General features: G+C 48.3%; 1 protein-coding gene across 2 annotated transcripts; it reads right to left on the bottom strand.

Moving 5' to 3' along the window:
• Positions 1-299: 299 nt before the first annotated feature.
• Positions 300-10,090, bottom strand: AARSD1 (alanyl-tRNA synthetase domain containing 1). 2 transcript variants are annotated; one of them, XM_006738573.3, is made up of 12 exons: positions 9,937-10,090; positions 9,673-9,804; positions 7,329-7,488; positions 5,828-5,885; positions 5,253-5,409; positions 5,039-5,155; positions 4,683-4,813; positions 4,288-4,354; positions 4,008-4,099; positions 3,476-3,530; positions 2,106-2,200; positions 300-662 (listed from the first exon to the last, which is right to left on the bottom strand). In XM_006738573.3, the coding sequence occupies exons 1-12, from the start codon at positions 9,973-9,975 to the stop codon at positions 527-529; spliced, it is 1,239 nt and encodes a 412-aa protein (XP_006738636.1). In that variant the 5' UTR covers positions 9,976-10,090; the 3' UTR covers positions 300-526. The 2 variants fall into 2 exon arrangements, with proteins under 2 accessions (XP_006738636.1, XP_030889650.1); XM_031033790.2 differs by lacking the exon at positions 2,106-2,200.
• Positions 10,091-13,035: the final 2,945 nt, after the last annotated feature.

The following is a 13,035-nucleotide window of genomic DNA, read 5'->3' as shown; positions in this document are numbered from 1 at the left end:
TAACAATGATTCTGAAAGGCTCATTGGTCTGACACCAGCTCTCTTTGGGTTAGTCTTCCACACCTTTCTCCAGCCCTTCTCTGCCTCAGTAACAGACATGGAGCCTCCCTCTCCTGTATCTGTGTGGTCTCTTGACCTATTTGCAAAGTCATCGATGCTTATTAGGTCTAAAACACAGGACTAGGAAAATAAGGACAAGAAAACAAGGAGAGCTGAATGACTGGCTCGCCCTCCCCTTAGGCAGTAGGTTTCCACAGGAAGAAAGGTTGCAGTAACTTTAGAGAAATCAGCACACTGCATCACCGTAACGCCCCCTGGTGTGGGTTATGCCCACCGGGGGCCAAATTAGAAAGCTGTTTATTCACAGATACTCATCGCATACACGCCCCAGAGAATGCTGTGTAAATCAGTCATATGCATGTGGTACCATGACCATTTCAAGTCAAACTATTTTATTGTCCAACAGACTCTTTCTGTGGTCATAGGAGGCCTGTTCTCAACGGCAGGAGCCCCAGGGACTGAGTCCTCACTCCTCGGCGCTCTGAGTGCTGAGGTAGTCCTGGAGGAGGGCCTGCACCTCTGCCCGCCGGCTCATCCTGGTGGCCTTGCCCTGGAAGCGGCCTTTCTTCCCAGCTCCTTTGCCCTCCAGAACCTCAGCCACCCTGGGGAGCAGAGACACAGTCAGGGAGGATGTCTTTGAGGGAAAAACCACAGAAAAACCAAAGGCAGCCCTGAGTCTTTCCCCCAGGGCCGAGGGAGGGAAAGAAAGAGTAGACGGCTTCTAGAAATCCTTCTTAAAAAAGTACTTACACATGTGCGCAGATATAGACGTACCATGTTTACTGTAAGAGTGAGTAACTGGGGGAACAAAAAATGAACTAGAATCTGTTGTTCCAGGTATTTAAGAAAAAAAAAAAAGAGTGAATAACTGGACACAACGGAAGTAGCTAGAAATGGGCGGAGGGGGCCTAGATAAATTATGGGAACCTCCAGGAAGCAGGGCGAGCGTCCCCGAGAGGTAAGGGGCTGTGGACACAAATGCCAGGCAGGAGCAGCAGTGCCGCAAGTGGGGGGTGAGGAGAAGCGGGGACTGCAGCAGCGCGACGAGCCTGTCCTGGCTCAAGAGGGCGCCACCACCCCTTTCCTTGCAGCTACTGCCATGCGGGGATGCGGGGGCCCAGTGTCGCCCCAGTGGGCCTTCTGGTCTTTTCCTTCTTTGAGAAAAGCCAGAACTCTATATTTTTATGTACAAATCCAATTTTAAAATGTAACAATGAGGGGCGCCTGGGTGGCTCAGTCGTTAAGCGTCTGCCTTCAGCTCAGGTCGTGATCCCAGGGTCCTGGGATCGAGCCCCGCATCGGGCTCTCTGCTCAGCGGGAAGCCTGCTTCTCCCTCTCCCACTCCCCCCGCTTGTGTTCTCTCTCTCTCGCTGTGTCTCTCTCTGTCAAATAAATTAAATCTTTAAAAAAATAAATAAATAAAATAAAAATAAATAAATCCTTATGTTTTCCTTTGACAATATATTCATCATAGCCAACTGGGACTTTGAAAACCCTCAACACCAGAAAGAGTATGGGGCACTAACACCTCTGTATCTAACTTAAAGTAAGAAAATAACAATAATATGAAGGTAAAGAAATCCAACAAAGTTCTAATTTTTCCATAACAACTGTATCAATGCCTATTTTTATTTCGTCTTAGAATCCTAATTTTTTTCTCCAAAAAAGGTGGTCTGTGTGTCTGCTCTGCCGGTGCCTGAAGCACGTGCTGCATCTGCCTAGTGATAATCCAGCACCTGAATTCATGTAGCATTTACGTACCTCAATTTCTAAAAGAAAAAAAAAAAAACAGAAAGCACAGGAGATTTGGAGCAAAAAAGACCCAGCTCTGAGTCTCAGTTCTGCCACGGTACCTGCGAGATCCCGGGCACAGGACGTGCTGTCCCTTCCCTGCAAGCTTAGGAATGATGGTGGCAACACTTATCCCCGGCTCGGCCCACCCCACGTGCCTGTGACGTGAATGAAAATGAGATCGCAGAGGGGGCTCTTTTCGTCGGGCAAGGGCTGTATGCGCCGGTTAGTGCAGGCTGTCCACAGAAGATTACCTGGGGCCCAGCGTCTCCACAGCCTCAGCCGGCCCTGCCAGTAAGAAGAGCCCAGCACCCTTCTCATCACCCACAGTTAAGAACAGGAGGATCTCCTAGGAGGTAAGATAAGGAGATTAGCCCCGATTCTTAAGAAGTGGGGTCAATCCCCTTAAACCCTGCCCTCTCCTCAGTCTCAAGATCAGATTTTTGCCCCTAAACCATGAGTGATGTTCCTGATGAGTGACAAAGGAGCCCCTATACCGTAGCCCACCAGGGCCCAGAAACTTTTCGAGAATGACTATGGGAACTTAGATTAAACATCAAGAAGGAGGCAGAGAGAAAAAAGAAGAGAAAAAAAAAAAAAGCAGGGGCGCCTGGGTGGCTCAGTTGGTTAAGCGACTGCCTTCGGCTCAGGTCATGATCCTGGAGTCCCAGGATCGAGTCCCGCATCGGGCTCCCTGCTCAGCAGAGAGCCTGCTTCTCCCTCTGACCCTCCCCCCTCTCATGTGCTCTCTCTCTCTCTCTCATTCTCTCTGTCTCAAATAAATAAAATCTTTAAAAAAAAAAAAGCAGGCAGAAGGCTGCTGACCACGGCCAGGTGCTAAATGCCTTTTGTGATCTGACTGCCCCCCTACCTTCACAGCCTGGTCACCGCCTTGCCCCACGCACCCTGCACCTGCCGCTGCCTAAAGCTCCCGATGTCCCTCTGCGCAGCAGCCTCCACTCCCCGCTGACTGATGACCACTAAGCAATCCTCCAGGCCCCCTGCCCTGGGGCCCCCCACCCTTTCAGGTGACATGTTCCTCACCCCCAGCATTTACCACCCTCAACCAGAAATGTCGACATACACACTTGTTTCCCAGACTCCAGAGTGAGCTCCTTGAGAATCAGGATGCTCTATACAGAATTATGAAAAGAGGCATACACACTGCTTGGCCCGGAGCAGGGACCCCAAAAAGTATTTTTTAGAGTAAATGCAAAAGAGAGACCGGGAAATCATGAAGTAGCAGACTGTCAGGATGGGCAGGAGCACTTGAAGCCAGCGGCAAAGGAAAATGGAAGGGACGGTCCTCGAAGGGCCTAGCCAGCCCCATCACTTCTAAAACCAGGCCTTGGGCACACGTAAATCTGCATGGCTTGGAGGAGTTCCAGCTCTGATAAGAGGAACTCAGAAGCTGGTAACAGTTGCAGCCCCAGAAAGGTCAATATCCTAGATCTAACTCAGCACCTTTTTTAGCTAGTGCTAAAAAAAAAAAAAAAAACCTGTATGCTGAATGAACTTCTATTCTCTGCTCTTCATGTGCTCATTTGAAAGAACTTCAGCTAAACTAATGCCCCTCGCTTAGGTCTCCACTCAGGGTGGACAGAGAATCTCACGCTCCTCTTACCTCTGACCCAATCTCATTGGCGATGATATTCATGAACTCAGAATCACCCTCCTTCCTACAACAAAGGACACAGACGTGAAACCCGGCTTGGAGTGGGAGCTGGGAAACCGCGGGGAGCCCCGCTCCCCCTCACAAAGCTAGCCTTGCTGCTGTCCATGCGAAGTCCCAGGCCCCCTTAGCAAAGGCAGAGAGGGCGGCTGACGGCCAGCAACGAGCCCTTCTCAGCAGTTTACAGCATGCTTTGCATTCGTGTGCGCCTCTCTCAAACATGATCACCCAGGTTAGGAGAGATCTGGTAGATGGTGAAGGGGGTGAGGAAAGCTGGCGATGAAAGTTACAGTCACAGTGTTGCTGGGAAGATGCTCTCATCGAACCCAGAAAATCTGGACGATAAAGGTATACTGGAAGGTAACACATCTCCTAGGGTCTGCTCAGCCTGGAGAAACCGGTGAGCAACCCGCCTCCCACAATGCACTGCACTCAGGGGAGAGGCTGAACCCCAAGCCCAACGCTCCCACACTTTGTCTCTCACCTATGTAATGTGACCACCCCTCCCCAGTCCGGGCCATTCCGAAGGCTGTGGGCGACGTGCACGGCCAGGTCTCTGAGCAGATTCAGGTTGTTCTGAAATGGACACCAGCGCTCAGCGGATAGAAGGAATAACAGGTGAGCTCACCATCCTCCCACCACTTCGCTCTCCCACCCCTCCCAGCTCTGACGAACTACACAGCCGGCTGGGCAGAGGGGTTGAGTCTGGGGAGCTTACTCCAGGCAGAGCCCCTGCCCTCTCCATCCTCTGTGGAATAAGTCACCTTCTGCAAGAGCTTGGTAGAGTTCTGCAGCTTCTTCACTGCTTCCACGTGATCCTCCGCTCCACACCTGCAAGGGAAAGGCACGTGGTCACCCGCCCAGCTTCCCAAATGGCTTGTGGTGCGAGGCATAAATCCATGAAGCCCTTCTTGATAGCACACCTCCCTCCAGATGGGGACCCGGGGACATTCCTAAGCAACTGAGGAAGAAGATATAAAAAACCAAGCCATTTTACGGAGGTCTGACTTACTATCCAAGGTGCTTGATCATTTACGATTGTATCTCACCCCACCGAGCTTAGAGATTAGTCTCCCCAACCGGTAGAAGAGCTGAGCTTGGGGCATGCAGAACCTCAGACGTGGGGGGGCGGGGCATGGGCAGAGGGCAGGGGATGTACTTCAGCAAGGTGGTCAGTGCTTTTTCACTTCCATGGCTTCTCTCCAACCACTTCAGCACCCGGTTCCCGGCCAGAAATGCCAGGTTGGTCTTGTTCTTTTTCCCCTTCTCGATGCCCAGAATTTTAATGACCTAGATGAGGCAAGGGTGCGGGAACACAGGCACATGCATGAACCGCAGTGGGGGCAAGACCTGAGAGTAGGAGCTCCCTAGACCTGCCCCCCAGCTCAGAAGCAAGATAGAAGTGACTTCACCGAGGCCTCCTCCACTGTCCCCCTTGATCACTCCCAGCTGGTTGTGATCCCCACTTCCCTAACACCCTCCCTCCCAACCACTCAGGAGCCCTTCCTCACCTACCTGAAGGTCACTAAGATTGCTCACATGGGTCCCACAGCACATGTTGGCATCAACGCTCTCGATGGTAACGACTCGAACGGGCCCCGCATGATCATCCGGCAAACCCCGGCCCCTCACCTGGAATGCGGCGGAAGGAGAAGGGCTGTCTGACTTCTGAGGAGGGGCCCTCAGAGGGCCATTCTACAGATGCTGCCCTACTGGCTCTCCCCTATACCTGCTCCACCTCCGGGTCATCCAGGCTCAGCTCTCGCACGTTCACAGGTAGCCGGGCCCTGATTTTTTCATTGACGCTCTGCTCGATGGCGGCCACCTGCTCTGCTGTCACAGAGGGGCTATCCAGTTCAACCACACTCCGGACCCGCCCTAACTCCCTGCCGGAAGACGTGGAGTGGTCACCGGATGCTGAGGATGACCGCAATAACATAAGAAGGTTTACAGAGAATGTTCATATAAATTATCTTATTTAATGCTCACAAGAAGCCAGCAAGGTAGAGACTGTTGTTTCCTTTTCACAGGTGAGGGCTAAGAAGGAATGTGAGCAACATCATGTAGGAGAATTCACCCCCTGGGTCTCTGGGCTCCAAATTCCATGTTCTTTCCTTCTCCCATCCTCGTGTGTCCCGAGACACACAAGGTCACCCACCACCCTATCCTAAGGGGAAGAGGAGAACACAGCAGATTTTGAATACTACGCTTTCTTTTCTCCCCCTACCTACTGACCCATTACTGGGAAGGGAGCTGGTAGTTGGGGACCTGTGACCTATGGTTAGTCTTATGTCCCCTGCTCACCATGATGTGGTCTTCCACCCAAACAGCTGGTCAGCAACTGCTGTGATGAGATGCTGCCCTGAGCAGAGAGAGCAAGAGACAGGGAAGAGTGAGCAGCGCAGCCGGCCACATATTCCCACAATATCGTCCCAGATACTCTTCCCATTGAACACCTCCCAGGCACTGGCTCATACTCTTGACAGATACTTTACTGAAAATCCTCATGAGGGGGCACCTGGCTGGCTCAGTCAGTTAAGCATCTAACTCTTGATTTCCACTCAGGTCATGATCTCGGGGTCCTGGGATCGAGCCCCGAATCGGGCTCCCTGCTGAGCAGGGAGCCTGTTTCTCCCCCTCTCTCTGTCTCCCTCTCCCTCTGCCTGCCTCTCCCCATTTGTGCACATGTGCTCTCTCTGTCAAATAAAGAAATAAAATCTTGGGGCACCTGGGTGGCTCAGTCATTGGGCGTCTGCCTTTGGCTCAGGTCATGATCCCAGGGTCCTGGGATTGAGCCCCACATTGGGCTCCCTGCTCGGCGGGAAGCCTGCTTCTCCCTCTCCCACTCCTCCTGCTTGTGTTCCCTCTCTCACTGTCTCTCTCTGTCAAATAAATATATAAAATCTCTAAAAAAAAAAAAGAAATAAAATCTTAAAAAAAAAAAAAGATTCATTCTCTCTCCCTCTGCCCCTCCCCCCCCACACTCTCTAAAAAAATAGTGATAATAAATAAATAAATAAATATGAAGATCCTCATGAAAACTCTACAAGAAGTTTTATGATGCCATTTCACAAATGACCTATGTCAGAAGTCCAGGGGACAGACAATAGAGCTGGGACCAGGATGACTGCACTGACAATGGAAGGAAGTGAAGAGGTATTTTTAGAAGATAAACTGACATGTGCCTGGGTGGCTCAGCTGGTTGAGTGACTGCCTTCCGCTCGGCTCATGATCCCAGAGCCCTGGGATTGAGTCCTACATCAGGCTCCCTGCTCAGCAGGGAGTCTGCTTCTCCCTCTGACCCTTTCCCCTCTCGTGCTCTCTCTCTCTCAACTAAATAAATAAAATCTTTAAACAAATCAAAAAAAAAAAAAAAGAAGAAGAAGAAGAAGATAAACTGACAGGACTCCATGGCTGGCTATCCCCAAAGAGGTGTCTGCACTGACTTTCAGGATTCGAGCAAACAGGTGGATGCAAATGGAAGATCAGGTCTGGGGAAAGAGATGCCTTTTTAAGTCCACTTTGGACATACTGAATTTAAGAAGCCCAAGATATATCGAGATAAAGATAACAAGTAGGAAGTTGGTAATACTCAAATCCAGCAGTTATTCTAATACTTTTACTTTAATTGTTCATGTTGTTTTTATACCACTTACCGTAACCTTCGTGAATCAGAGCTGATTCTGAATGTCTGTCCTTTACAAAAGGTTACCTCCTAGAGAACCCAAACCATATCTCAATCCTCACGGCATCCCCATGCATGGCAACCCCCCCTCCTGCAGGGTCCCCACGCCGCCCCACCTACCTGAATGCTGCTGCATGTGGTCAAACCTCCGCTCCCAGTCCACCCGGACCTGGACCTTGGTCCCAGGGGCCAGGGGTGTCTGTGTGAAATGATCAGCCTGGGCCCCCCGGCGGGTCACTCGCAGCACAGAGATGTCATTGATTGTCCCGTGGTCATCAGGCTAAGGAAAGAAGTAAAGCTGATCAGTGTGGCGGAAGGCAGAGCTTACCTTAACTCCTGGATACAAAGACCCTCTAGGGAAAGGGTGTGAGAAACACACCCAGAATTTGAGATTCCCTAAGGGAGAAAAGGCAATGACAAATGAGGTGGTCCACTTTGTTCCATGAGAGACTCTGCTCTCTTCACCCTGAATACCCATATATAGTGTTCTTTAGAACAAAATAACAGAACTGAAACAAAGATTGTAACTACAGCAACGAAGATTTTAGTAAAACCCAAAGAACCTTAATCGTCACTCTCACTGCCTTAATTTAGATTCTTATCTTTCAATAGTTTCTAAAATGGTTTCCTCCCTCCCTCCACTCCATCCTCTGCACTACTAACTAGACTTAGATTCAAAAACATTCACTCATTTTAGGGATGCCTGGCTGGCTCAGTCGGTGGAGCATGTGACTCTTGATCTTGGGGTCATGAGTTTGAGCCCCACCTGGGATGCAGAGATTATTTAAAAAAAAAAAAATCATTCATTAAAAAAAATATCTAGGGGCACCTGGGTGGCTCAGTCAGTTAAGTGTCTGCCTTCAGCTCAGGTCATGATCCCAGGGTCCTGGGATTGAGTCCCGCATCGGGCTCCCCGCTAGCCAGGAAGCCTGCTTCTCCCTCTCCCTCTGCCTGCTGCTCCCCCTGCCTGTGCTCTCTCTCTCTCCCTCTGTTAGAAAATACATATATATCTAGTGCCAACTGCTTACAAGACACTGCAACCAAGAATACAACGTAAGCAAGACAAGGCCCCTCATGGAACTTAAGAATCTGGAAAAGAATACAGACACACACACAGGTCACTGCACTATGATCTACAACATGCCACAATGTGAAAAGTACATTGTTCTAGAGGAGCTCAGAGGAAAGAGACCTAATAGTCTTAAGGAATCAGGGAAGACTTCCTGAAAGAAATGACGTATAAAGTGAGTCCTCCCATAGTTGCCTGAGGTCACAGGTTTTCCTTCAGCAGAAAATCCCTATAATAATGATGACACGGATATGAAATCGGAACTTTCTCACTATCAAGTTTACTAAACATGTTCTCCTGTGTCACTTCTTTGCCTAAGTACCTCCACGGCTCGCCACAGCTTCTTTTTTTTTTAAGATTTATTTTTTCTTATTTGAGAGAGAGAGAGAGCAGGAGTAGGTGGAGCAAAGGGAGAGAGAATCTCAAGCAGACCCCGCGCTGAGCGCAGAGCCCAATACAGGGCTCGATCTCACGACCCTGAGATCACAACCTGAGCCAAAACCAAGAGTTAAGAGTGTGCTTAACAGACTGTGCCACCCAGGCGCCCCTCACCACAGCTTCCTGAATGAAGTCTATACACTTTAACACATCCTTCAAGTTCCTCTGCACTGGCCCCAATTTACCTTTCCAAGGTCATTTCCAGCCTGCCATCAACACACACCACAGGCTCCGACTACACTGGACTATTTGCAGTTAACTAGACAGGTCAGATTCCTTCAGGCTTTCCTGCCTTTGGTTTGTGCTACTATCCCTGCTGGAAAAGCCCACCTTTTTGCTGCTATTACCCTCCTTTCCCCTGTTCCCGCTGGACCATGCCCCTACCCCATCACAGCACAGATAAGCCTGTCTTCTGCTGTGCTCCTTCAGGGGGATCTTTTCCAGGCCCTGGCAAACACCCTAAGCTAATGCCTCATTGCTTTGCACTTGCTCTTCTCGCTGCCTGGAATACTTCCCCCTTCCCCACCAGCACCATTTGGCAACTGCAATGGCTTACCACCTCTCTTCACCTAGCTCTTTACTGAAATAACTCGCCCCCTCCCTAGGAGAACATCCCAGCACTGTCTTTCCCTCAAACTTTCATTTTCTTTATAGCACTTACCATACCGGGCATTCTATTTTATCTATTCACCACTTTGTCTATTTTCTCCCATAAGTATTCTCTGTATGTACAGATGCTGCCTTGTCCACCCCTTATCCCTAGCCCCTGAAATAAGTACCCAGCACATGTTATGGCCCGATAAATATCTGTTGGGTGAACAAATGACCTGAATTGAACTAACTTCCATCTGCATTCATCACGGCTGGGGCGGAGGGGCAGGAGGGCATTTCCCACGTGAGCGGAAAGGAATGAGGGGCTTCCTGGGAGGGGATCGGGGTGAGGCGCGGGCCTGGTACCTGTCCGCCGCCCTCAGGGAAAAGCAGCGTGTCTTCCAGCACCACATGGAAGCCACTCAGCACATCCTTCTTGCCGTTGCTTCCTTCGATCTGCAGCTCGGCCGGGCGGCAGGAGACCACCGTGGTGGTGAACTGCACGGAGAGGGACAGAGAAGAAGCCCGACCCCAGCCCTCAGGCTACCGGGACAGAGCCTCCCTCGGCACCCCTCCACGCGGCGCCCTCCTCCCGCACCGCCCCATCCGCCCTCGCCCAGCCGGCCGCACCTCGCGGGCGTAGCTGTCCCGCTGACACCGGAACGCCATCGCCGCCGTCGCCCGGGACGCGAGGACCCACGCACCCTGGAACGCCCGCGGCCCGACGGAGAGCCGCGCGGGACAATCTTCACTGCGGGCGCGTCTCCGCGCAGAAGCAAGAGGGGAAAGGACGGGGTGTGGCTTGGGCAAATTTACTGCAAACGCGATTTGCGATTTGCGATTTGCAGACGTTCCGGGGAGCCTAGCGACTGTGTGAAGACTTTGGAAAGAACGAGAAGACAAAATAAAACAAAACTGCTTGCGGCCTGAACTTGTCAAGGCACTCAATTTTAGCCCCGCGCAGTGTCGGCTGGGTGGTACTCATTTGGAGAGACGGCAGCGCTGCCCAATAGAAATCAGCGCAAGCCCCACATGCTAATGTTGTATTGAAAGCAACAGATCCGGAATATTATGTCAATGTGTAATAACGAGTGTAAAAATGAGTGAGATTTTGTTTCCGCACAAAATTTTCGAAAGCTGATGTGTATTTTGCACTTAAAGCACATCTCAGCTTGCACTGGCCACATCTTAATACTCAATAATCACATGCACTCAATAACACCAGGTGACTAGTACTACCTAATTGGACAGTGTGGATAAGCAAGGCTAACACAAGTTACAAACTGTAATCAGTACCTTAAAACGTTAGACGGATTAAATGTTAAAATCAACTTCCTGCTCTCTTAAATCAGCTAATAATAAAGTTTGAAGACTCCAGGTGTTTCAAAATTTAGGACTTTTCAAATTTTAGGCAGTAATGCAGAGCATACCCCATCCGCTTTGTAACACGTTCCATTTGGAACTCTGGAGCAACATCATGTCATCAAATACATTATTTATGCTGACAAATAAATGCACTGCATGGAACAAACAAATACTATAAGTAGCTCCATATCATTTTAGGTCAGGTTTTGCTGCCAGATGAGTTTTGCTGTCGGGTTTTTTTTTTTTTTTTTTAAGTGGGTTTTCAGAACTTTTTGGTTTTCAGAATTGTGGGTAAGAGGAGGGACATATGCTATACAAGTTCAAGTCCCGACTCTGCCACTTATTGTGACCTGTTCAATCACCTATAAAGAAAAGACCTAATTATAAGGTTGATTTGAGGTTCAAAAATTTTTAATGAGATAATATACTTAGTAAATTGTAAAGCATGATACAATTTTGTATTATCAGATTTTTTTAATGTCAACAGCAAAATGGGCAAAAAACATATACAGAGCACTTTAAAAGAAATACCAATCACCAATAAAAATAAACAATGAACAATTTATAATTAATATAAGTAAATTAAATCAGGTACAATTTTTTACCTTCACAAATATCTAAAAGGTTTTGGAGAATGGGGCACTCTACTGGTGGGAGCAGGAAGCTGTTCAAGTTCATCTAAGAGCAACCTAGCAACAGCTATCAAAATGTTTAAATGTATTTACTCTTTGACCTGACAATTCCACTTCTAGAAATCTACCTTATTCTTTCCGGATATGTAAAGATACACATTTTTAAATGTTCATTACATCACTGTTTGAAAATTGAAAAAGACCAACAACAACCTAAATGTCCCTCAATAAGGAATCAGTTAAATTATGGAAAATATATTCAACTGAATACCATGTAGGCATGAAAAAGAGTTAGATTTGCATATACTAACTTGGAAAGAGTCCCAATATATATTAAGTAAAATAAAAAGCAGGGCTCAAGATGTACATAGTATGATTCTAATTGTGTACACACACTGCATTGGTTTATGTCTTCTAAATTTCAATATATATTATATTATATATAAGTAATAAACAAAACCGTATGTTTGTGTCATATGTATTATAGTATTAATGGAACTTATAACGTATACAGTGTATATACATATATACATATAGAAATTTATCAGAGAGGGGCGCCTGGGTGTCTCAGTTAGGCATCTGCCTTCAGCTCAGGTCATGATCTCAGGGTCCTGGGATTAAATCCCACATCAGGCTCTCTGCTCAGGGGGAGCCTGCTTCTCCCTCTCCCTCTGCCCCTGCTTTGCTCTCTTTCTCTCTTAAATAAAATCTTTTTTAAAAATTAAAAACTGTTAACAGTGGTTACCCCAGGACACTTGGGTGTCTCAGTTGGTTAAGTGTCTGCCTTTGGCTTCGGTCATGATCCCAGAGTCCTGGGATCGAGCCCCACTTCGGGCTCTCTGCTCAGCTGGGAGTCTGCTTGTCCCTCTCCCTCTGCCCTGCTTATGCTCTCTCTGTCTCTCTCTCTAATAAATAAATAAAATTTAAAAAACAAAAACAAAGTGGTTACCCCTATTGAGGGAGTACAAATTCTACTTTAAATTTTATACCCTTCAGGGCACCTGGATCACTCAGTCGGTTGGCCTTCCACTTCGGGTCCTGGGATTGAGCCCTATGTTGGGCTCCCTACTCAGTGGGGAGTCTGCCTCTTCCTCTCTCCCTCCCCCCCATTCGTGCGAGCTTGCTGGCTCTCTCTCAAATAAATAAATAAAATCTTTTTAAAAATCTTTAACAAGAGGCTCCTGGGTGGCTCTGTCGTTAAGCATCTGCCTTCGGCTCCGGTCATGATCTCAGGGTCCTGGGATCGAGCCCCACGTCAGGCTCCCTGCTCCGCAGGAAGCCTGCTTCTCCTTCTCCCACTCCCCCTGCTGGTGTTCCCTCTCTCGCTGACTCTCTCTGTCAAATAAATAAATAAATAATCTTTTTAAAAAATCTTTAACAAATAAATTTTTATACTATTTTAATTATTAACTATGTCTATATGTTACCAATATAAACCTTAAAGTTCAATTTTTTAAATAAATCTCAGTACTTTACCATGAGTTTAAGGGCAAAGTCTGGGTATAGCATTTTGTTTAAGTACATATTAGGCACTCAAAAAATGTTTATGGGGGCGCCTGGGTGGCTCAGTTGGTTAAGCGTCTGCCTTCTGCTCAGGTCACGATCCCAGGGTCCTGGGATCAAGTCCCACATCGGGCTCCTGCTCAGCAGGGAGCCTGCTTCTCCCTCTTCCTCTGCTTGCTTCTCCCTCTGCTGTGCTCTCTCTGACAAATAAATAAAATCTTTTTTTTTT

This window comes from Leptonychotes weddellii, chromosome 15 (genome assembly GCF_054177405.1).
Source record: "Leptonychotes weddellii isolate Sample4059 chromosome 15, ASM5417740v2, whole genome shotgun sequence".
NCBI classification, from domain to species: Eukaryota; Metazoa; Chordata; class Mammalia; order Carnivora; family Phocidae; genus Leptonychotes; species Leptonychotes weddellii.
Note: the sequence above shows the minus strand (reverse complement) of the source record. Positions and strands in the feature narration are given on the sequence as shown.

Excerpts from the sequence above, each read along its gene's own strand:
- AARSD1 (XM_006738573.3), bottom strand. The coding sequence starts at position 9,975 with ATGGCGTTCCGGTGTCAGCGGGACAGCTACGCCCGCGAG. Across the intron at positions 3,531-4,007 it reads GGGGTGGTCACATTACATAG|GAAGGAGGGTGATTCTGAGT; the intron begins GTGAGAGACAAA and ends CCTTTGTTGTAG. Across the intron at positions 663-2,105 it reads GTGGAGACGCTGGGCCCCAG|GGTGGCTGAGGTTCTGGAGG; the intron begins GTAATCTTCTGT and ends TCTGCTCCCCAG.